General features: G+C 42.5%; 1 protein-coding gene across 1 annotated transcript; it reads left to right on the forward strand.

The window, feature by feature from the left end:
- The first annotated feature begins 21 nt into the window (after positions 1 to 21).
- On the forward strand, positions 22 to 23,776 carry LOC115317888 (plancitoxin-1-like). The gene is made up of 7 exons (XM_029977642.3): positions 22 to 143; positions 6,029 to 6,233; positions 7,392 to 7,464; positions 9,765 to 9,929; positions 12,788 to 12,988; positions 14,723 to 14,976; positions 23,475 to 23,776. The coding sequence occupies exons 1-7, from the start codon at positions 22 to 24 to the stop codon at positions 23,604 to 23,606; spliced, it is 1,152 nt and encodes a 383-aa protein (XP_029833502.2). The 3' UTR covers positions 23,607 to 23,776.
- The last annotated feature ends 1,700 nt before the right edge of the window (positions 23,777 to 25,476 follow it).

Below are 25,476 nucleotides of genomic sequence, written 5' to 3' on the forward strand. Positions count from 1 at the left end.
AGTAATGGAAATCAATACATCATGTGGTATACCGTGAGAGATCTCGTCGCTGTATTCATATTGTTAGAGATAGTGAACTCTGCCGGTGCGAATAGCAAGCACAATGTTCACTGTAAGAACGAAAAGGGAAAGGATGTGGACTGGTGAGTGATTTCAAAACTTTCTAGTTCATTTAATTAGAATTGGGAATAAAAAAAAACCGCTCTTCGTATACTCGAGTGGTTTATCTTTTTTTTCTAGACTAGTCTTCGAGTTTCCGTCTTTGTTGCGATCAGTCTGATCTTAACTCTTTAATCTGATCTTAACTGTAGGCTTGATGTGGTGACTTATAAAAAGTAGAGCTTAACACTAAAAAGTGCAAGGGAATGAGGGGTTCTGTAGTTGATAAGGATGTTTCAAGTTACTAATAAGTCAAGTTTTACAGAGACTATCGTCCCACAAATACTTGGGCGTTTATATTCAATCTAATAGGTCTTGGGAAGTTCATATTCAATAGTTAAAAATAATGCTAAACGTATGTCTGTATTTTTAAAATGGATTTTTTTATCCGTCCCCATATCTCTAAAACATCTTTTCTATAAAACCCTCACTTGCTCCAACCGCAAATACTCCTCTTCCCCTCTTCAACCTGAGACGACGGACTGACATTGACCTCTGCAATTGAAGCAACTCAATATAGATATTTTCGCTTCATACAAACTATCGTCGCACCTCTGCGTAATATCTATGAAATCTAGTTTGAACGTGCCTAACCTTGCATCACTTAGAAAACGTTCCGGTTTGTGTTTGTTTCAAAAAATCTGTGAAAATCTTCCATGGCGTAAAAGCTACTAACAGATCCCTTCTATGTACCATCGCGTCTCGATCACCAACACAAGATAGGCATGTCATCGTACAAAACTTCACAGTTCATTCAAACTCAAGCATGCTTTAACGAAACCATCTACCAGTGTCTGTGAAAAGCTTATCCGATGGCGCCGCCTTCAAAACTTCCCTGACGATGGCAATATTTAGTATTTTATTAACAGGGAAATATTTGCACTCCTAGAGTTATGATTTTCCGTTGATCATGTCTAGGCGGTTTCCTTTAAATTGAGGCTTTCGGATATACTATTGGGATATTCTATTTTAACATGAAACGTTCCATGGGTATTGTTGCTCGGGATTTCGCAAAGCCGCATTTCGTGATGCCGTGGCCTGTGACATTCCAGAATGCAACTCGCGCAGTGTTTCATTGTGAGACGTTAGAGACCTACATACTAAATCAGTTTCTCCGCTAAATTTAGCAGTGAACTTGAATTAGCGTATAGGGCTGTGATGTCCCATAAAGCAAAGCGCACAGTGTTGCATTATGGGACGTCACACACCTACACAGCCATGTAGATTCTCCACTAAATTTACCGAGGAAGTTGAAGTGGTATATAGCCTAGGTCACATTACATCAGGTCACGTGACGCCAAATGTTTCGCTAAATTTAGCGAGAAAATCAACGTCCCGTGACCTACACACCTATTTCCTTCCCCCGCTATATTTAGCGGGGAAATTGACGTCACGTGATCTGATGTCAGGTGAGCTGCACGACAGTTTAGTTTCTCTAAATTTAACAGAAAAACTAACGTCACGTAAACTACACATCAATTCAGTTTATCCGCTAAAATTAGTGGAAAAATTTACGTCACGTGACATCATGTCACGTGATGCTAGAACGTTTTACGTATGCAACATATGTGCCCAGCAATTTTACATAAAATGTTTTCTTATAACTTTCACATGTTTTGAGCCCATTGCACGAAACAAGGAACTGTATCTGAAAGTTGAGACATGTTTAGTTTCAAATGAATAAAATACCGAAGGAGCTGGGAAGGACCACGGGGTTTCGGCGACTGTCATCGCCCTAAGCCCCGTCGTCCTCCCGGACTCGCGCTTCATCCTAACTGTAAGCGACAGATATTCAATGTTACTTTAGGGTAACATCTGTACAATTTAGTAAGACAATGTTAAAGTATATGTTTATTATTTATAGAACTATAGCTTTCAGAAATTTACAAACAGGCCGCGGCAGGTACATTTGTCTGAAACTTTCGATTTTTACCCGAGCAGAGTTGTTAGAACATGGTTAAAATTGCGCAAAAATTTCTATTTGTGCGCAATTTTAACCATGTTCAATCATTACCAACTCGCCCAACTAACTAACCACTTTACTACAGAGTTGTTAGATTATCACGTCCACATTTATGCAACATGCCTTCAACATATTTCATTATCCTCCAAATTATATTGAGTATGCTCGTCAATTGTTAGATTATAGTCATAAAAAATGGTGTAAATCAATGTGTTTTTAGATATGGTTCAGGTTTAGCTTTTTTCTTTTCTAAACATTATATATCTTTATTTTCTCGCATCACATTCTTGTGATGTGTTCCTATCAGCCCACATTTAGATTTTTATTTAATTACATCAGGTGGCCATGCGGCATAGATTCAAAAATAAAAGTGCATTCCACCGTCCTGCAAGATGTCCAGAAGGGAGCTGGGGTGCGGACAATGTGTCCAGCGTTGAAGGTTCGACGGCCGGTTAAAATGAATGCCCACCCGGTTAATGTCGCTCCGATGGGCCACTTGAAGTCCCGGGAACGCCGACAGGAGGTTCTCGAGATCCGCCCCTGGACTGGGCAGTACAAAAGGGACAGCAAGCGGATGCCATGGTGTCCCCCCCCCCCCCCCCCCCCCCCCCTGACAACGTGACCGGATTCTGAGGATAACAGGTAGCGTCTGCAGCGGTATGAGTTGGAACGCTAGAACGGCGAATCCAGTGTACTCAAACCGGGCAGGGGCACTCGGCAGGACAACAAACCGGTGGAAGTTTGTCGCCACAGTGAAGGGGCGGTCAGCACGACATAGAGAGTGGACATCCCGCATCACATCGGTGTAAGAAATGGAACGAGGTGGGCGAAGAGTAGCAGTAAGAGGCAAAAGAGCGGACATAATATCCCGGAGGGCCACCAACTCTGCCAGCACAGAGGGTAGAGGGGTGTGTATTAGGTGAGAACACGTTTGATTCACAGTCGATATGCAGGGGCGAAAGACGCCTGTATGAAGCCGGGATTTAATCATTTCAGGATCCGCATGGGTTACAAGATCAGCGTCCTCGCACACTAAAGAGGGAAGACGAAGCATTCAGTGACACCTTTTGGTAGAAAACTTTGATTAGCCTGCCGAGGGCTGCGACTAGGTTAGTTGTAGGTCACTTGGCAGGCGCGCCAAGGAAGTAGCGGTGTATCGGGGGTCCACTAAAGGCGCATATAGGTTCATGTAACATGCCGAGGCAGTCGCCGCTGGAACTACACTAAGCATCAAGACCCAGGCTTGACGTCGTGGATGAATCAGTTCGTGCAGTCTTTTCAACTGGGCCTCAGTCTAAACTGTAGGGATTGCTGTAAGCCGCAGGAGGGCGGTACCAAACCGAGTGTCTTCCCGATTACGGGCTCCCCATTGGGCACATTCGGATTAGTGAGGTTATGAAACTCAGCCTGGTAGACAAGGCGAGACTGGAATATTGAGCGAAACAACATTCGGTGCAATCAAGCCCTGGAAATCAAAAATTGGCATTGGATATATCCTCAACAAGCTCCCAAAGCCCTTAAAAAACACGGCTGCCCACTCCCCCCCCACCCCCCCCCCCCGCGCACGCACACACACTTCCCATGAAAAACCTAGCTGCGGACTTATCGCATGGGCGCCAGTCCTTGCGAGATATCTCCTTTAGGTCTATAGATCTTACAATCGCCGCTAATGACATTCGCGATTCGAACTGTTGGCATTGCGCACAAAGGAAAAGGGCTCCGCATGTCCTTTGGTGGCACCGGCGAAACTATCCCCAATGAGAAATAGACAATGCAAAAAAGTCAAAATTATGGTTAGCCTTTGAGAGTGATGCTAGCAGCAAAGCCGACACGAGGAATCTCGCTTTGAACGTGAAGTGCACTAATGAAATGGCGAAACAAATCTAATGCGAAGCGCGTTTTTGTTTTCTCTGCAGGTTATCGACGTTAGTAAAAAAAAAAAAAAAAACGGAAAAACCAAACAAGTAATTGCGTTGACTGCTTCAGTTTAATGTCAGTCGATCCTGGGAGTGGAGCGCCGAGCTGCCCGTGTGGTCGCCATTTTGGTTCACAAAATTAGCAGCTGCTCTTTGATCTTTCCATTTTCGGTCAGCCGATGTAAATTCGCTGGTGATTTGTAGCTTTATAAAAACGTATCTTGAATACATCCTCGCATCGCCCACCCCCCTCCCCCCCCCAACCCAAATAACCCTGCCCCTCCTGCTTAAGACGTACTAAATGAAGGCAGGCGATCCTCCTCTCCATATTAGAGACAGGTTTCACTCACTCGCATCGCCACCACATGCGGCGCCGATGCTTGACGGCTTTGAAAAATAATTGTACTGTCTTGAAATACGGCAGCACAATAATACCATTTGCAAGTGATCTGTGGAGATCAGCATTATCGATATGTGGAGTGCATATACTGCGTCAAAGACACTGATACTGGCAAGGAACGGTTTTAGTGTGATGATGCTCCATAGCGTTCTGGGTGCGACTGGTTCGAACGACCCTTTTGAAGGTTAAAAAATTTGAATGGAGCAAAGTGACGATTGCCATGGCAACTGAGACCGATCAGCCAATCACATTGCTAGGTCTTGTCGTCTGTTTGTTTGCGGCTAGCAAGCATGGATGGCAATGTCGCTACTTTCCCTAGATTCTTTGACTTGATTTCAGACATGATGCAGACTGCAACAGCCTTAAACCTGCCGTCGGAAGTACTCTTTTGTCTAGAGGCCCAGTACTCTTAAAGGACGTCTTAGTACTGATCAACTGTGTTGTGAATATAAAGCGTAAAAAAACAATACTAACCAAGAATACGAAAAAAAATATTTATTCTTGTTTTTGCTTGTGCTGCGTGTGTACAAATTTAAAGGACACATCCCCTTTTTCACAATTGCATAATTTAAAAGAAACGATAAACAAATGCGATTTATGCCAATGAAACATAATTGCATGCTCTTTATGTGGTTTAAATTTCAGCAAGATAGTCTTAACTACCTCGTATAAGAAATATTCAATGATTTTTGCATAACTGTCCCCTAAGGCGTATTTGCATATTTTGTTTCAAGTACCCGCCGTCAATTGTTAACTTCTTTGAGTGTTACATTTGCCAATATAATAGTTAGACTTTTTCTCTAGTATACGTTAAGTATTGCTAAGCACACTCTAAAAAAAGTTTGCTGCGACTACTTTCGCGCACAACACTTGGAGAGCCAATCACCGCAACTTACAGAGGCAGCTCAGCGAATGACAATGCCGAAACATATGTTTAGACAAAAAAACGCAGTCTGAGTTGTGACATTAAGCAATGCAAAATGTCACGCTTGCATCGCTTAATTTCACAACTCCGACTGCGTTTTTTGGTCTAAACACATGTTTCGGCATCGGCATTCGCTGCGCTGCCTCCGTACGTTGCAGTGATTGGCACTCCGAATGTTGTAAGGGAAAGCCGACTCACCGGCTTTTATTGTACAGTGCAGTTGAGGGTTTAGGGCCTATTCAAACTTGGCACGTCCGCCGATTGTCTGTAGTTTTAGAAGTAAAATATTGTGCTCTATCGAACAAAGTGTCGTCCTAAGATTAAGAAAAATACCAAGCGTGAATAGTCTGTTCTAGGTTTTTCGATGTGTTGTCCGTTATATCAGCGAGAGCAAACTCCCTTGATACTTATTCACCAAATTAATACAGTGATGTCTCGTTAATATGGACACTTCCGTTCCTCAAAAACATCGTCTATGATGCGAGTTGTTCATAATAACGAGACAAAAATGCAAGTATTTCCCCAGTTTGTCTCTAGAGATGGTGTCCATACAGCGGGGTAGCCATATTAACAGGGTCCATATAAACGAGACATGACTGTAAACGAAAATTGAAAAATGAGGTGCAATTTCGTGCTCCGGTCTGAATCAACAAATTTTCCCGCAGGTTTGTGATGTATAAACTTCCCAAGATGCAAAAGTCCCCGGACAATTATGTAACTCCGGAGGGTGAAGAGATAGCTTACTATGACTCAAACAGCAAGCAGGCCAAGACCAAGTACTGGACGAGGCTAACACACGGCATCTACAATCGAAACAACCCTGTGGCCCACACCCTGAAGCCTCTGTATGAAAAGCAGCAAAAAATCAAGGTTAGGATGGTTAACTAGGCTGGTTTTATCTTTTTAGTGGAACCGTTTTACAGAGAGCATATAGTCGAAGTTTGTTACCTAGTAAGTAATTAAATAAGACACGATGACAGTGCAGTGGTATATTATAAAAATATCCCAATGGGAACCCTGCTTATGTGTTCACAATTGTTTCGAGCCCTTAGTACGTCCTTCTCTTGATGAAGATATTTCATCTTTAACTGGACCTTGTATATTATGTATTAGTATAGTCACAGAAACCGTTCAAACGCTGGGAGTGGATTAATATATTCATGCTTCTTGATGCATGGTTCGCGCTTCGGTGTTTTTACTGGCTAATGACTCAATTTCATTGGCTGCAGAGCGATGAAATGGTTCTCAGCAATCGCCGCTCAGTTGGCTTTATAAACTTCTAATGTCTATAGTGCTAAGTGCATACTCTAAACGACTTAATTTTCGCAAAGACCTAATTTTCGTGAATTTTGCGAATCGCTTACAATTGGTTAAGTATATGTGCCGCAAACAATTCCGGTAAAATGTAAACTCATTGGAATTTATATTGAAATCCCACCGTGTCGCGAAAATTAGAACCCGCGAATTATTCCAAAACTTCAGCTTTGACCTAAATCGCGAAGTATTGAGCCCGGGAACAATAAGCCGTTCACAGTATGTAATTTATTGCTCGGAGCTGAATATTTTGTTTTCAACATTACCGTTCCCTTCGTTTCCTCCATAACTTGCAGTGGTTTGTTTTTTCCCTGCTCAACGGAACAACAGACGTGGGACGTTTAAAAAATTTAATGAAATTTCACTAAGCAAGGCGCTACAGAAAAAACAGCTATACGCGTGTTTCTGTTAAAAGTTATAGTAATGTTATTATGATGGTAAACGTAACAATAATAGCGATATTATAGTTACGTACGTAATACGGCAACGCTCGTACATGAAGGGCATTCTTTGAGAGGCGCACAATTTAGAGATCAATTTTAAATCAGTGCAAAGCAGTATCAGCTTGTTTGTTTCAATTGAGATCTCAAAGAATCAATTTTCACTGCCGAAACATCAATTAGCCTGGTGAATGTCTTGCTAAGAAAATAGATAGATGAAAACATAAAAGTTACATTTTGCCGTCGTTTAGCTTTCTTACATTTTGCATTGCAGCACCTCGCGTACGTGGCCTACAACGACCAGGCTCCAGAGGGATTCAATGGAACGAAGGGCGGCCATTCTAAAGGTAAAATATACTCGTGGAACTTATTCTCTCAAGCAATATTCCTAAATCATTGAAATGCCTCCGCCGGTCACAAAGCTTGTGTAATGGTAGAACAATCGAGGTTGCAATAATCCCCTGCCCCCCCCCCCCCCCCCCACACACACACACAACACACACCCTTTCTTTTTATAAATCACACAAATGTCTGATACCAAAAAGACACCAGAAAGCTTCGTTTCCACCCTTAAGCGCAAAAAAGTCTACTGATTGAGCCTATGCTCTGGAGGAGAAGCAAAACAACCATGACATCCAGATCTCAAATCTTTAAATAGGGCGCAATATCCCAAATTTTCAACTTCCCTTGGAACGAGATTCTAAAAAGACAATAATAGGTTTAGTTTTGCATTTTTAATAGCATGGCTACAATTTACCGACTTGCCACTGGGAAGCCGTGGCGCTAGTTGTCTTGAGAAAAATACATTTAAAGGCTTTTTTAGCAAATCTTTTACATTAGGTTTGAAGTGTACCTTTCACTAGCTTCGCCAAAAGTAGAAAGGCGTTTAGTAAACCAAGGCGAGACCTTGTTGAATATTGAAAATTTTAATTAGAAAAAAACGCTAGTTAGTGGTAATAAAGATATGCATAAAGTGATAGTTGCAGGGTTATCCAAGACTGCGGTGACGACAGAAAAACGAAAGGAGAAGGAAAGAAGTGTCGAACACCGCTGAACATTTAAATCCCGAAGAGAAGCTCACCGGAGATAAGTTCACCGGAGAAAAGCTAACCTAATTGTGTGCGGGTGCGGAGAAAAGCTCGACAGTCTAATGACAAGCGCGTACAAAAGCTCACCTGGAATTGAAATATTATAGAAAGTGGTCCTCATCATAAAAAAAGTGTTTTACACTTTTATATTTCAGGCGCCTCTCACGTAGGCGGTACAGCGTGCAACAGTTAGCGCGAAGCAATTTCTTGCAATTAGAGACGCGGTTGATGAGACACAAACTTTTATCGCAGAAGTTTGTGCCCCGGATGAGCAATTTCCATTGCACTATACCCGTTTTCACCTCAAGAAAAAATAAAGTTTGCTCATTGTTTATACGCGGCGCGAAGTATTTTTTATGAGATTTGGTTGTCGGAAAAAAAGCGATGCTTTTGGCGCTTGGAACGTGTGTGTCTTAATAAGAAATCATATATCCAATCTGGAATGCACCTAAAAATATCTGAATGCTAACCATAAAAGCAAAAGTCTGTAATAATCCGCGAGGAGGCGCACTTCTTTAAACTGGTTCTTGAGGTGAAAACAGGTAGAGTAGTTTTAATGGCAACCATTAATATGTAAGAAAAGAGCCGTTCGTCGGTTATGTTGACAGTGTCATGCTGTGTGCTCACTTCACAAAAAATTTCTCGGCTCTTCGCAGAATAAAAAAAAAGTTATTTAAATAAAAAAATATTTCAACTTTAATGTAGGTTAATATGATATAAATCCGACGAATATCACTCAGCTAGTAAATATTCAATTTTATCAGTATATGCCTTTATTCCCAATTTTTTCGATTGCCAAGGAATATATTTATATATAGTTTGAACAAAAGAGGGAAATGGGAAACCTGGGAGAAGGGAAAACCCACAAACGACCCACTCTTAAGGAAAAAACAAGTTCGGAGCTTATAATCTAGAGACTCTGGAACACGAACTGTATCTGTCAGTTTCAGGTCAAAAAGACGCTGAAGCTGGATTGTCTAACCGATAGATCACGGCTCGGACATATTACACATACAAAAAAGTTACCTCAAAGGCGTGCACTCTTAAGGGTTTTACATGTACATGAGGACGTAATCTTAACGAAAATCAACCAAATGTTAATAAAAACGAAAAAAGCGTGTCAGAATGTTCGCTACGGATGTCCACCTACAGAAGTGTTAGAGGCTAAGAAATCTGTTTCACTCAGCCTCCAAACAAAGAGAGGGGTTATACACTACGTTCTTATGCTGTCCAATAAAAATTTACTCCGTTAATAGACGTTTGTGGTCATTTTTTTGTTGGTTGTTGAAATTACAAATTAGGAAGAGGGGCTTCCGACATCTATCGTCGTGGGCAATCGAACGCTGTTCAAGACGGCCGTGTCTGCTCTCTTGGCGAACCTAGTCTTTTGAACGCTTGCTGCCCACAGCGCTGGGAGAAGATTGGGCTCTCTAGGCGTCCTTTCTGATGCAATTGAGCGGAGTAGAGTGCATTCTCTTTCGTTAATTAGTGCACAATTTCACCGAAAAAAAAAGTATGTCTTCTGGTTATAAGGACACGCCTCGGCGCTGTTTGTGCAGGAATCCTCATGGTGGGAGCCTCCAACACTGTATGGCTTCAGCACAGCGTACCGAGGTTTCCCATACTGCACGGCGGAGAATATAGTTATCCTAAGAACGGTCGAGAGAACGCCCAGCTCTTCCTCTGTGTCACTTTCTCCGCCAAAGATTCGACCGACATAATTGGTATGTGCTGTTTCGATTTTTAAACATATAGTTACAGCAGAATTAAGACCGGAGAAAAACCCAACTTAAACACGCCCGAGGGGGTTTCTGAGATCGCCTAAAATGCGGCGATAAGTCACTCTACTGGATCTAAGCATCGAAGAAATCCATAAATCATGGCGATGCCCGGCCGACTTCCCAATTAAAAAGGAATCAGAAATCGAGCACACCGAGGGTATCTCTGGCGATGGGAAGAGCATTGTTCCGGCAGCCAGAACGACATGTGACCAATGAAAACGCAACATTTCGTAGAAATTGTAAACGCCGTTATTACAAAATACGTATGTTTTTGTAGATGACAAAAGCAAATAAGAGCAGTTGACAATTTCTTTTTCTAGAAACGAACATATTGCTGTAATAATCGTCTTAAGAACAGTACACTAAGTTGTTACTTCTTTATTTTCTTCTGCGAGACAGTTGTCGTGTCGCCAGCTCTCGAGCAAGCACTCGCTGGGTTGAATCGTAGTCCGGGCTGTATCGGCAACGAGCATCACTTCATTTGATATATCACTCCGCTGTTCCACCGGATGGATGCGTGAGAATCCTTGGCTTGCTTTTAGCTGAAAGTGGTCCTGGTTTCTGAACATGCTTCTCCCATCGCCGAAGATCTTTGGTTGTTTTTAATAGGAAAATCGCCTGCGTATCGTCGTGATCTTGAGGTTTCTAGGATAATTGGGGCCAGCAGAGTGAGTTATCATCATCATCATTTATTAAAACCTCGAAGGCCATTGCTGGTATAACACAAGGTGGGTGTAACTGCTGAAGAAACATATAAAGGAACAAACAAAAAAGTGGGTTACATGCTGGAAAACATTGTTATATAAAGCAGCAAAAACAGAAGAAAAAAAAACACACTTAAAACATTTTTAGGGAAAAACAGCTGATGAAACAGAAAAATACCCAAATAAAACATTTCTATAAACACGAGTTGACTTTGGTATTAGTGTAAATGCAGATGGATGGTCAGTTGGGATATGAAAGTATTATAATCTGTCTGGGTCACGATACTGTTAGGCAGGCTATTCCAGTCCGTTATTGTGAATGGCAAGGTGGAGTAAAGAAACGAAACTGACGATGCGGAAATCGGACGAACCTTACAGACGTTACCAATGCGAGGAAATATACGAGTGGCTGGAGATAATAGTGAAGTTCTGATGTCATGGTTATGATAGTAAATGTTGTGAAAAAGAGACAGGCGTGATAATTTCCTTCTGGTTGAGAGGAGATCAAGGTTAGCTTTCATTCGTAAAGAAGTGATGCTGGTGTCTCGTGAATAATCTGAATAAATGAATCTGATTGCGCGATTTTGAAGTGCCTCTATCTTTGTTATCAATGAATGTTGCCAAGGGGACCAGATGGAGGTTCTGAGATCGCCATATTTAGGCGATCTCAGAACCTCCTCAAGGCACCCTTAAGTATATTATAGGGTAGCCGCTAAGAAAAGCAGGTCGCGTTCTCTACCGTATGCTTAACTATGTATCATTGAACGCTCATGCAAGCTCGAAGTATACAGGGTGATTTCTGTTTTTTAAGCTTAACAAACTTGTTTAAAACTCGGCGCGAACGCTACACTTATGCAGTTTCTGCAGGTGAGTTATACGGCTGGGGGGACATAATATAAGAGGGTAATCGGAACGATCAGAGGGCTAATTGAGTAAACAAATTTAAATATACTTTATATTACTGACAATAGACATCACGTTCCAATTAGAAACTTGCTGAGCGTCTTGGAAAACCACTAAATAGGTTCTTAGAAACACTCTGAGCCCGTGAGAAGCGCAGTGGAGCGCTAAAGTTACCAGTCGTGCAGCAGGAGCAAGGTTACCATTGCGATAAGGTTCCCGCGCGATTCTTTCGTCTCTTATCAGAGCCCCAGTCTTGTACCTGCTGCCCAAGTGGACCTTTAGCGCACTAGTAAGTTTTTCACGCATTTAAAGTATTTCTAAAATGGTTTATTTTGTGATTTTGGATGATCCTTAGCAAGAATCTGATTGGAACCATATGTTTATTTTGTCTAAGTAATAAGTTCATTGACAAATTTTTCCTCATTCTTCTACTAATCGTTATGATTAGTAGTATACTACACCCCCTTGGTTTTATAATTCACCTGCACAAATCGCATAATTAACTGTAGCTTTTGTTTTATTTTTGCTTTTTAACAAATTTGTTACGCCTAAAAAGAACAGCCTGAATATGGTGCTATAGGTGAGAAGTGGGTATCCTTGTAATTGACAATGATAACTTGCAGCTTGAGAATCGCAGGGTGTGACAACTCCCAGGCATCTTATTGCTGCGAGGCATTCAATCAGATAGCGGCATCAGCCGATAACAGCCACGAAGGGCGAACCACGAGGCAATAAGTGCGAACACGGTAATACACTCCCCGGCTTTCTCAGGCTGTCGGGCACTATAGTCGGCAACATCCCTCACGTGGTAATCTGGTTCTCGATCTGCCCTTCAAAATGCTTGAGTGCTTAATAATATCTTTCTCGCAATGCGAATGTCCATCTAGAACATAAATGGACTCCCGACTACCCGAACCTGCGCCGAGTTTCCGATCACCCGCATTCTCGCAATACAGCCTGTCTGAGGTCGCCATACGGCAAAATCTGATTCTCATGTACCGCCTGGTACGTAGCAATGGCCACCGGTAGTCCTATCAACGGCCTTTCCATCAGTGATAACGCCATAATAGAGATTATTAGTTAAGAGCAACGTCATGTAAATAGTTTACCGACGCCGAATTTTGGTTGCATTGGATAGAACGGCCGGTGGAACTAAAAGCACCAAAGTAATTGTGTTTTCATTTTTTTTTCCAGCTCAACATCTACGTGTGCAATACGCCAACGTCTACCAAAAACACGCTCCACTTACTATACTGAATAAATATCCAAAATTTAAACTGCTGTATGAAGGGGTCTACGTTACTAGGAAGAACGAAAGCCTCTTTAACGATACTCTCAGAAGCTTGGGAAGACAGCGTCTGCAATCGATTGCGAAGCGCGGCACGTGGAAACAAGGTTTGTTATGCCGTTTCTTCTTCAAGGGACGTTCACGTATATCTCGGGATAGCATGGAAATGCTAAATAGTAACATGTGAACGGCAGAATATGAACGAATGAAGTCTGTTTTTGTATGTGGAGAAGGCGAGGTCTCCGTCTTAGCCCCGACAGTCATGCCACCATAATCAGTGATAAATTAAGAGACGTTAGCGTGGCAGCAAACAAAGTTTACCTGCCACGCCAACAGCGTGGCAGCTAAACTTTAAACAGGGGCAGTACACCATAAGGAGTACGGTGCGCTCGCCTCGTGCTAGGGCGAGGTTACTAGATCAGCTCACTTCTGGATCTCAGGCGAGTGATCGTACCGCTCAAGCCCGCCACCAGTCGCGTATTCTTCTGAAACGCTACAGTAAACTGCCAATTAGACGCGGTGCTTGAAAACTTGTGTGCTCCGTAGAGTACGCTCTAGTTACCATAGCAACCGTCCCCAAAACGGTGGCAGGTCGAACGACGGGAGACGAACCTCCGGGGGAGAGGGGGATACTACTCGTAGAGGCAGCGTTTATGGAAAGTTCCTTATGGTACGTTTACACCTGAGAAGAAATCCGCTGACGCGGGAGCGGATCCGCTCCCGGCGGCGGCGGCGACGAGCGGGTTGCGTTTACATCTTTTTCCTTCGAGCGGCGGCGGCGGCGCCGGCTACGGCAGCTGTTCTCGCAACATCCCGTCAAATATGACGAGGAGGCGCGAGAGTTCCCACCTCGACTGTCTCTCCCGGGCAGTCCCGGGCTTTCCAGCTCCCGGAAGAACGCCTACTCATGACGTAGGCAGCGTCGCGCTGCGCGAGAATGCCACTTCCGGTCAGCGAAACGCCTCGTTCGGCGGCAGAAATAGATCCCGGACCCATACGCCTTGCCGCCGCATTTTCCGCCCAGCGTTTCGCCCCAGCGGCAAAAGCTGGGCGGATTCGCTGGCGGATCCGCAAGTGTAAACGTACCATTAGCTGAGTTGTTCTAATAACGCTTTCTGAGTTTAAGGAAACTATTGATAGAATTTTCGAAATAAATAGCGCGATGGTCAAGTAGAAACTGACTGAACAAGCGCTACTCACAACTGCCGTTTTAATCATAACACAAAAGACGAGAAAGAGGTAGCGAAATGCAATTCGAAAATGCATATCCGACGAGCCTACCTTAATATTTTAGTAATAATAGAATGCCAAAACAAAAGATATCACAAGCTTCCGCGACCAAACCCTGCCGTACATAAAACCTTTTTGCTCGGGTAGTGGGCCTGGTATTGGGAATGATATCTTGCGTAAAATTAAAACAAAGAAATCCTCAATAACTGTGCATATACAAACTCACCAAGATCTCCATGTGATCGCCGTGTCCACAAACGCCATGTGTTGGAGTGACGTCCGAAGAAGCGTCCACTCTTCCGTCTGATGTATAGTCCATGAGAAGTTAAGAAACCAGTAGAAGTCCTGCCTCTACTACGCGCTCGTCGCCTTCTGTTGCAGCATCTTTGGATACACGTGCGTCGAAGTGTTATCAACGGCAGAAATTAGGCCGCGATCGAAACGGACCATCTACTGACTTCTTAACCTTTCACCCACTATACACTATTCGCTTTTAATCTGATCTAGTAGTAAATGTTACTCAATATGCCTGTTTTCTATTCCGAAGCTCCCAACATGATGGATATTTTAGTTGAAACTGTGGTCATCTAACACCTTTCCATTTTCTGCAGATATATACGCTGCAGTGGTGGCTCCTTATATTGTCAAGGATAATCTTTATGTCGAAAGTTGGAGAAACGGGGCCGGAAAAGCGGAGACATCATTCTGCCGAAAGACTTACTCCGTGATGAACGTAAAGACAGTAATAATTATGTTCGGTCACCACAAAAAAGATCAAATCATATTCAGTTATAGAGAGGACCATAGCAAGTGGGCAGTCGCCGAGAAGGTTAACTTCTTCTGTTTTTCCTCTCTTAATAGAATGGTGAGTAATTTTCCATGTATTTAAACGTTTAATTGAGTAGATTGTTTATAAATATGATAAAAAGTAAAACAGAAGTTTTTGTTTCAACGAATATATGGTGGGATGCCGCGTAAGCATTGTGGTAGTTTGATGAGACAACATGCGTAGACATTGTATACATTTTATAGAACTCAAACGTCAAATGCGCATTCCTATTTATTTTGACCTTGGTTATAATGCGATTGCTTCTTTCAATGAACCTGCGTGTGCTTGAAGCTCAGTGACTTCCAAGTCTCTGCAGGCTTGAAAGTCACATTCATATGTCACATTCGTCTGGGGCGCGCACGGCACCGAGAAAATGTCTCCCCCAAGGCCACGCCACCGTGTAGGTGCACCACGTGACGCACTACCAGGCGAACGCGAAGCATCCCGCCGTGCGACGCGCTCGGTGCGGTCACTGCAAGGGCAAAACATGAACTGCTGGACGGTAAAACATATCTGCAAGAGTGGGGCGACGGCTCGCGCCATCTAGCGAGGAATGAAAGTTACAAATTGTCTTTCAAGTGGATGGTTGAAGTATGTACTTGTTATACCGAAAATTCGCCCGCCAACGTAAAAACAAAAACACATGGACTATGAAACAGAGTGTTTACACATATGTGATTTTATTGTCGGACTGGTGACAAGCAATAGGTACACGTCCGGTGTGAAAATCGACAGAGGCGAGGGCACGCAGGGGTTAAAAGAAAAACAAGAAATTTAATTAGGCGATAAAAAGCCGCGCACGGCGACAACACGACAAAACCATCAGAACGAAATGCGAACACGCGTTACTGCAACAACACACTGACGAACCTTCGGGCAGCGGGGCCGCGAAAAAGAACAAGACAGCACTCAATTCCCGACACAACGCGAAACAACTCACCGCTCGCGACACAAACTGCAGCCGGGAAGCAAGTTCTCCGGTGCAAAGAAGACGAAAGTTCCGAAAAGGCAAGTCCCCACTGCCGAACCCAAAGTCCAGGGAAAAGTTCAAACGAAGTCCGAACACTCACCGACGTCTTGAATCCGACGAACGACGAAAGCTTCACGTGCCCGGCGTGGTGGACTGGTTGCTCGGCGGCTGACGCAACGCAGCACCGCACACACACACTTCCCGAAAAGGGAAAAACCGACGCCCGTCGTCACTGCTGGAATCGTAGCCAGAGCAGAGGGCTTGAGGAAAAGAAGAGAGCAGCACCGACACCACGTTCTCTCAAGCTGCGGGCCGCCATGTTTCGCGAGACGAGGACGGAAGACCGACGACGAGGCGAGAGAGAGAGGAACTGGCGAAGAAAGCGGAGAGCGTCTCAAGGCCGCAGTGCGAGGACCTGCATGGTCTCCTTCCGACGGTGCAGCTGGTGCGGCAACGCACCGGTGCAGCGCGCGGCATGAAGTCCCAGGCAGGGTGTCGAACCGGAACCGAACCGAACCGAAAACCGGTACAGAACCGTTATTTTTAGCCGAACCGGAACTGAACCGAACCGAAATCTTCGCCGCCATCTTGGAACTGAACCGGAACTGAACCGGAAAAAAATATAACGGTAACCGGTTCGAAACGGTTCACGGTATTTTTTTTTTGTTAGTATTACAAATTTATTATTATTGGCACGTGTATTCCTCTACGTATTGATCAAATCGTCATATACAGAATTGCAATGTATAATAAATCCTGTTTTTTTGCGGCGCTTTCTTATTGGCACTATGATTAGCCATGTGTCACAATGTCACGTGACGTCATGATGTCAAGACATGCTGTCAAGTAATGTCACATCACGTGACCCCGTGACGTCACGTGACTCACCGCGTTAAGTCGATTCGAATTGAGGACGTCGCTAGATCTATTAACGTTGTTGATACCGTGACGTCACATGACATCACAACTTCGCACTGAGAGTCACGTGACACCATGATGTACCCGATTTTCATGATCCCGAGTCAAATGCTCTGGTTCATGACAACCAGTATCGCCAAACATTCGGGTAACGCTCGTGTTCAACTCAAAGATTATGATGGGCCCGAGTCCCACTAGAGCTAGAAACAGAAACAAACGAAAGCGACAAGCCTCAGACACATTCAGCATGTTCCCGATGGTACCTTTATACGGCTTTGAGTTGTTCGGTGCTCGCGAAGTTAGCACAAGTGTTTACAAGCCTGCAAATGGTACCATCGTGTGCATGATACTCGTGTTTGAGCATAGCCTTCTTTATTCTACAAAGCCTGTCAAATCGCGAAATACTCTGGTTTAAGGCTGTCGTTTGTTTCTGTTTGTCGCTTTAGTGGGGCTCGGGCATTATAGCCCAACTAAAATTATATCTGAAGATCAGCCCATGCTCTCTGCTTTGCCAGCCCTGCGTATGACTATGATAAACACTGACGGTGTATATATTAGGATCAGATCACGTGGCTGATAGTTCTAATTGTGAGTTGAGGAGGGGAAAGCTGTTTCATTTCTTTCTTTCGACTGTCTGCCATTTCGCGGAGGGGCAAACTAATGGATGCTTTTGCAAGTTATCAACGTCAAGGATTACAACTTAGCGGTATTTATTCAACTTAAGGTAAAAAAAAAAAAAGATGCTGCACGACCCATTTTACATGTATGCACACCATTGAGGCTCCCAAACATGTTTTCGTTATTGCTGAACTGCCTCAGAAAGTTGTCCCGAGAATAGAAGTGTTAAAGGGTCTAAATGTGACTTATTAGTCGGACGTTACATGGAACTATTAGTGTGCACGGGAGGGATACCTGAAAAGAAAGATCCTAGTGGCCTCACGGGGATAGCCGAACGTTGGCAGCCGCTCTAAGTCTCAGAGGAGTGTCGCTCTCAAGTTCTCCAAGTTTCGACCGCCCTGTATTTTGTTTAACCTTCACAGTTTGGTGCAAAGTTAAAGCAAGGAAGAATTACTGTTAACAAGTGACACAAATATAATTGTCGAGTGAACACCACTCAATACGGAGCAGGAAATCCCTGAGGAATAAAAAGTATCTTGAGGAGCAACTAAAAAAAAAAGGGAGTGGTGAGGGGGGTAGTTTTAAAGCATACTGTGTCGTAAAGATTCCTCTGCCCCACATTTTCGGCGCAGACTAGAAAGCGTGGCCTGGAAACAATAGTGACAGATGGGTAGTTGGTACAACTTTTATTTGTAAAAACACTCTTGCCAGAAAGCACGTTTTCGTCGTGCCAGATACTCGCGCCGTGCCTAACGACGATGTACCAACAAGAAAAATGTGTGCCTCTCAAATACATAGCTTGCACTGAGCGCGAAACTTTTGCAGCGTGCATTTTGCCAAACCGGATTTGATTTTCTCAGCAAGAACAACTCGCAATGACAACCAGTATCTAGTGCGATTACGTCACGTGCAAACCATGTTAAATACTTCAGATTTCTGGTGAAGTGCGACGTTCGCAACACCAGCAGTAGACGTCCAATGTGTAAAGTTGTGTAGTATTTATAGTAGTCTCGCGATGATATACGGCAGCCTAATGAAATGTTGGAGCACATGACTGATAAAGAACAGAGTCATGAAGTAAGGTCTCAAAACAAGAGCACGTAAAACCTAAAATAACATTAGCCTCCCGAGGTAGTATCCCGCGACGTTTCGAGCTGAGGCAAGCTGATGCCCAAAAGTGATTTATATTATATAGGATTCTAAAAAATCTTTGTTTGCCCTGCGCGGAATCTATGTTTAATTAGGAATATCATTTTATGCATTTCTATGCATTTCTTTTTGCAGTAAAGCTTTGTGTAAGGGATTATTTAGAAAAAATTGCGTGTCATCTCCTTATTTCTGCACATTTCGTGTATTTGCCTTCCGATATGTCATGTGACCACAGTGTTTTTTGGTATGCCCTGCAACCCACTATTTTACATTGCAAAACAGCTAACAAAAGCACGTTGCCGAAGACACAACAGCTGGCGTATTTTCAAGTATCGTCCTTCCGTGTCGGTCTCAGGCGGTTATGTGAACTTCATAAAGTCAAATTTATCGATGATAATAAAAATTTACTTAATTCCTGTCTGAAGATTTGGCAGCATAAATAGAAGATTCTCACCTCCAAGATATATAAGTAAATGCGCCTTTAAATTATCTGAAAGATGTTCGGCAAATATTTTTCGGCGCTTTTATCCTCTATAGACACGTTATAGGTGATTTTGAAAAGATTTAAATAATGCTTTTTTTTATTATTTTGAGGCTAATTTAAATAACTATATGTGTTCCTCACGCATATATAACTTCTCAAATATACAGAAGTTTATTATCGCGTTTTTTATGTGTTTTTACTGTCGCCTTTTTTTACTGGAACGAATGGTGGAACTATGACGATTGCACACTTAAACTCTCAGAAAGTGTCCAATTAGGTAGCTTCCGAATTGAGTAGAGCATGAAATACCACTTTGTTCTATTTAACAAAAATCATCAATTAGCGAGGGTGATGCTTATTTGCAAATTAAATTGACCTGCATTTTGTCAAGAGCAAACCTCAACATCCAGGCTATGCCAGTTTATCCAATATAAGAAAATGTTCACATGGGTAAGCACTGTTTTAGGTCAGATTCGATCTCAGTACTAAGGTGCTCATAGGTTAGAGTGAACAATTTTAGCCACTCCTTTTCGTATGATTCGTCGCCCGCATCATGGTGCTGAGAGCAAACAATATGCTAGTTAGAAAAACAAGCATTGCGATTGTCGCTTAGTGTTCCTATAAAATATAGACTGGAAGGACTTGTCCCGTGACTTTCGTGACATTTTGAAAATTATATTCCCTTAAGCTCAGTCGTCTCGTCATCATATATATATTGTGAAACGTATTCCGTAAAACACATTTCATGATATATATGGCGACGAGGTGCCCATTTCATGATTGTATTCACTGTAATTAATTCCTTAGTTCAAGGGCAAAACCACGATTCAACATCTAACACTGCGACACAAAGTTGTACCAATCACGGGTATTTTAGGCAACCTACTCCACTTCCGAAAACATTTCGATTCAGGTACAATATATGTGACTCTGGTAAACGAAGGGATGTTGAGTCGTATAAACACGACGTTTTGTATGTTAACGTAGATTTTCCTTTCTTGTTGTGTAGGAATAAATAACAGAATTTTAAAATTTTGGTACCTGAGAATAAAACTGAATTGAACAAATAAAAAAAAGACTATATACTGTTAACGACTATTTTTCGTGGGCTCAATATTTCGCGATTTAGGTCAAAGCTGAAGTTTCGGAATAATTCGCCGGTTGTAATTTTCTCGACGCGGTGGAATCTCAATATAAATTTCAATCTGTTTACATTTTACCGAAATTGTTCGCTGGATCCATTTTTCGCGAATTGTAGGCGATTCGCGAAATTCTCAAAAATAGGTCCTCGCAAAAATCAGATCGTTTACAGAAGTTAGTTTCACGGCCTAAATAGCGCCTATTGACAGAACAACGCGGAAAATATATTCTCAATTTAGCGGTTCAAACCGGTTCGAACCGGTTTGAACCGTTATTTTTTGCGCCCCGGAACTGAACCGGAACTGAACCGAAAGCCGTGAACCCGAACCCGAACCGAACCAATAAAAATATCGGTTCGACACTCTGGTCCCAGGCGAACGTAGTGCAGCCGCACCGACACGACCAGGTGAACGTGACGCGTCCGTCGGTGCAGCGCGGTGCGGTGCGGTGCGTCCCCGTCGAATGCGACATTAGATTGGACTATTTGTCACCACTAACGTTTCTTTCTGCATAAGTAGATTACATAGTTACTTTACTCACGAGTAGAATATAGTTCCAGATAGTCTCGGTTTAACTGAGGTTACCCACCGGAAATTGAGGAGCGAGCAGGAAATGCTTAGAGCTGTCAAAACTTTCCCAGTAGGGAATTTTACGTCCCTGATACAGCAGTTCCACGAAGAACTCAACCGTCTTCACCACAAAGGCACAACTACAACGGGTGTTCAGAAAGACAATTCGGACCCCTAAAGGAACTATATTACCTTCGCGATTCCATCAGTCACAACATATACCGCATTTTATGCAGTCGGTGTACCTCCGAGGCAAATTTGGCATAAAAAAAAACGTTATTCCTTGAAAACCTTCTGCATAGTCGTTGGCGATCCCGTGCTGAAGCGTCATCTACAAGTTTTGGGAAGATTTTGGTATCTTTAATCTTGCTTTATTTCGTGCTGAAATTGTTTCAGCTGTACTGCAAATTTTCTTCGCTTCGTATGCGCCGCGGTCATAGTTCTTGGGTTAATCACTTCGTTATCTGTAGCAATGTTTGAACAACCGAAGAAAGCGAGTGTTCGTTCCAAGAGTAAACTTGACTCTCTACTTGTGTGCAGCTATCTGACTTTCCTGACTATGGTCCGCACCCTGTGTATATTGATAGCCAAAAATAGGGTCAAGAATAAAAAGTTTTTTGCTTTGATGGTGCGGACATCAAGCATCTAGCATTGAAGCATCCAATGCTAAATGCTTCAATGCTAGATGCCTCCAGGCATCTAGCATTGAAATCTATCAACTATTCTTTCAATCGTAACCAATCAGAGCTCGGCGTCGTTCTGACGTCACCGCAACTCCTGCGCAAAAAGCAGACGACTTGGTTTCCGCAGACTATTGACGATTATAGAAAGGACGAGCTGTGTTTTTATTACAGTGAAAGAAGCGAACCTACGAATTGTATAGGACTGGGAGGGCAGCTGAAAGTTTTATGCTCACAGGTGTTTGATATTTCAAGGTACCAATTTTTCATGAAGCTTCAATTGTTTTCAAGATTTGTCGTGGGCAGTTAGTACTGCCGCCAATGCTGAATGCAGCTACAGAAAATTTTTTTGATACAGGTGATTTTTTATGAAGTTGGTGTACGTTTTTGTACAGACATTATTTAATATTTTACATCGAAAAAGAATAAAAATATTGAAATTAATTTGTAAATTTCAGAAAAGTGGAATTGAGCAAAAGACACTTCGGCAGCCCTCAATTTCCCGTGAAAAGTCATCTCCGAAAAACACCCTTCAAATTTCACTCACAAAATATAAAAATCCGCAAAATCGTAATTTTATTATAGTCATACGTTATACTCGGCTTTTCATGAAATCATTCAAGTCTCATTACAGCGATCGACCTAAAAAAATATCCTCGTATAGTCTGCATCTGTAGATAGTCCGAACCAAGTAAATTTTCAAATTTTGTAAATGTGTAGTATTCAGGGAATATAACACAAAAAAATGCGGTACCTCAAAGCCGCAGACAAGCTGTGTGCACATCATACCAAATACTAACTGTTCACTGCAGATGTGTTGAAAGAATTAACTGGTGACCTCTTCCCGCAAGTATGTTGAAAGCATGGTGGCTTCGAACATGCCTACAGAAAATTTTCACATGACCAAGAGTTCGACTCATACGGGAACAAAAGTCGCCTCAGACTGTCCTCAGACTCGTTTGTACATTGTATAATCAGTGCGACACCGATTTCATTCACTTCTTTTCCACTAAACCTAGCGGGGGAACTAACAAAATATATATGATCTTGGCTTGCCGAAATAACTGCTTGATGTCTTTTTGTAAAAAGAATTTAAAGCTATCGCTCCTTTAGGAAAAATGCTGGTCTTTACATTTTTTGTTTTCTTTTTTATCGTGCTGACTTATAGTCTACTGATGTATTACTCAGTAGTGATTTCAAATGTGTAAATCTTTTTTGAAAAAACTTTACCAGATCCTGAGTTATCAATAAATTTGCAATTTTAATTAGGTCCTCCTTACGGGTCGTAAGCGTAAAATTTTTCAGACTATATGACATTTTTATTGAATTGCATTTACCAAGGCATGCTTTATGCGGTGATGCTATTTTTGTAAGCAGTGAGAGAGTGCAGGCGAGCTGGTAATCAATCGACATCTTGTAAACCCTGAGATGGGGAACGATAAAAAAAACGGACAAACACAACAAAACCCTGAGATTTTGTTGTGTTCGTCCGTTTTTTTATCGTTCCCCATCTCAGGGTTTACAAGAAGTCGATGCTATTTTTGTTGCTTTAAATGTCATAAAATAATTTTAATTAATTAGTCTTAAAATATATATAGCCTCCCGTATCGTGCAACTTGACTGCAAATGTTTTACCAATGCAATAGAATTAAAGCAGGCCTAAAATAGCATCCCCCCACAAGACATGTCTCTGTGAATGCTATTTTATAAAACGTTCTGACGTATTCTGAAGAGTTTTACAATAACAACCCGTCAGGAGGACCTAAGTAAAGTTACGAATTTATTGAAAACTCAGGAGCTAGTAAAGCTATCTGAGAAATAATTGCTTTTTTGAAATTACCACTCTGAAATACATCAGTATGCTAAATTGCAGCATCATCCCTTAAATACATTATTTGTCTTTTAAAACAAAATGCGGCCTTTATTTTTTTGCAGTGCTATGCATTCATCTATTAGAAACAGTTTTTTTGTAATGTGAAAAAATATTGTTATTTTCTGTCCCGCAGGAATCCCAGTACAAACGGGGTGGCGAAGTGACCTGCATGGAGAACGCAAAACTCGCGCATCTCTTCCGCAACAGCATCAAAGAAGTAGAAATGTGCGATGACTTACGAGGAAACCGAATTCCTGAAAAATAGACGTTTGTTTAACATAAAACTTAGCTTTAACTGTGAACTCAACGTTTCGTGGCATGAAGGGAAGGCGGTAACACAAAATAGCGTGATTAGAAAGTCTAATTAAAGAGGTCCAATTTTGTTGTATTTGAGCACAAATTAGAAGCCACAATTTTTCTGTCTTGATATGCGCGTTAGAATGCAAGAGACGCTCTAGGAGCCTCAGCTTTACTTACCATAAAAGTTGTGCTTAAGTTTGCCTCAGCGCTCGCTTTTTTTTAAAATATTACATGGGATTGTCACAGAAATACGACTGAACAGTAAAGCTATTTATTACAAAAACATTGGTCTCATTGTGCAGCTAAAGCAACAAGCGCGGGCTAGTCGGCACACATTGCATTGAGATGAGCCTTTTCGGCATGAGCACTTCTTCAGCTTCAGAACCTTTCGAAGGTCTCATTCTCGCGGGCGTGCAGCCCTGGCTGCAGTCTCAAAGCTGGTTTACACATTTCTATCGGTTGCGTTCACAACAACCGAAGCGAAAGCAACAACAATGTCACCGGGACAAGTGTTGGCCGTACACAACGTGACAAGCGTTGCAAGAGGTTGCTTTGCGAACCATTTATGAATCACGGTGGTTAGGCTGTTTTGGTCGCTTCTGATGTTTCGGATGTTTTGATCGCTACTTTTGCAAATATGGAAACCAGCCTTCAGCTTAAAGGGGACGTGCAACGATATTGAGTACGAATGTGATTTGTTTGATATAAGCTTACTGGTGCTCGTGCGACAGAAATATACTCTCACAGAAAGCTGAGATCAAGCAACGCCTTTGTCGCCACGCAATTTCAAAGATAAAAGCGCACGGTTTTTATAAATCTCTTCAACCCTTAACCACGCTAATACCTCAACACCATCGGCTCATTTCACTCCCTCCATTCCCCTAAATGCTTGTTCACAGAGCACCGTTTGTTTACTTTACGCAGAAATCATGGAAAGTTTAGATCGAATGTCGTGTGCCAGGCTATCTTTTTGAGCTGGCAGTCACGCTTAATATAAAGAACAGATGTTCCGGTTACTTGTACGTATGCTGTATGCATTGGTGACGCAACGCAAGAAATCGGGGCTGTGTGAACAAAAGCCACTGGATCCTGGGGAAGAAGAACCGAGGCCTTCTTTGTCTGCTAGCCGGGCACAAACAGATACTCTACTTGCATACACACGACAAAACAACGCAAGGCGGTTGGCTTATCGGCCTTAGCTGCTATGGCAATCGTCATTTCGTTGTTTTTAAATCAAAGCTTTCAAAGGGTCGTTCTGAACCAGTCGCGCGAAGATCGCTATGAAGCATCATAGTACGAAAAGCGTTCCTCGCGAATATAACCAAGCGTCTTTGGCACAGTGATTGCAATCCACTGATCAATCATGCTTCCCTCCGCAGATCTCTTACATTGATATTGCTCTTTCTTTTTACAAGTTTCGAGTCAAGAAAATTATTTTTCAATGTTTGCAAGAACCAACGCCGCATGTGGTAGTGGTACGAAGATTTACGCTTTCGCCGGTGTGTGAATAGTAAAATCTCAGCCTACAAAATAAAACAAAAAACCTATATAAAGCTACCCATTACAAGCGAATGCATACAGGCTCACAAAGAATAAAGAGGGCACGAAGAAACTGCTCATTTCATGAACAAAAATGGCGATTATACGGAGAGCTCGGCGCGGTTTTCCCTACATCCAGTGACTTTAGATGAAGCTACATAGCGATCTTGACGCGGCTGGATTAGGATAACTTTTCCAGGCCTTTGAAGGTTTGAAGAAAAACAAAACGAAATGACGATTGCCATGGCGACAGAGGCTGATGAGTCAATCGTTTTAGAGGTTTTGGTCGTCTGTAT

Source organism: Ixodes scapularis, unplaced genomic scaffold (assembly GCF_016920785.2).
Source record: "Ixodes scapularis isolate PalLabHiFi unplaced genomic scaffold, ASM1692078v2 PGA_scaffold6__148_contigs__length_123643588, whole genome shotgun sequence".
NCBI lineage: Eukaryota > Metazoa > Arthropoda > Arachnida > Ixodida > Ixodidae > Ixodes > Ixodes scapularis.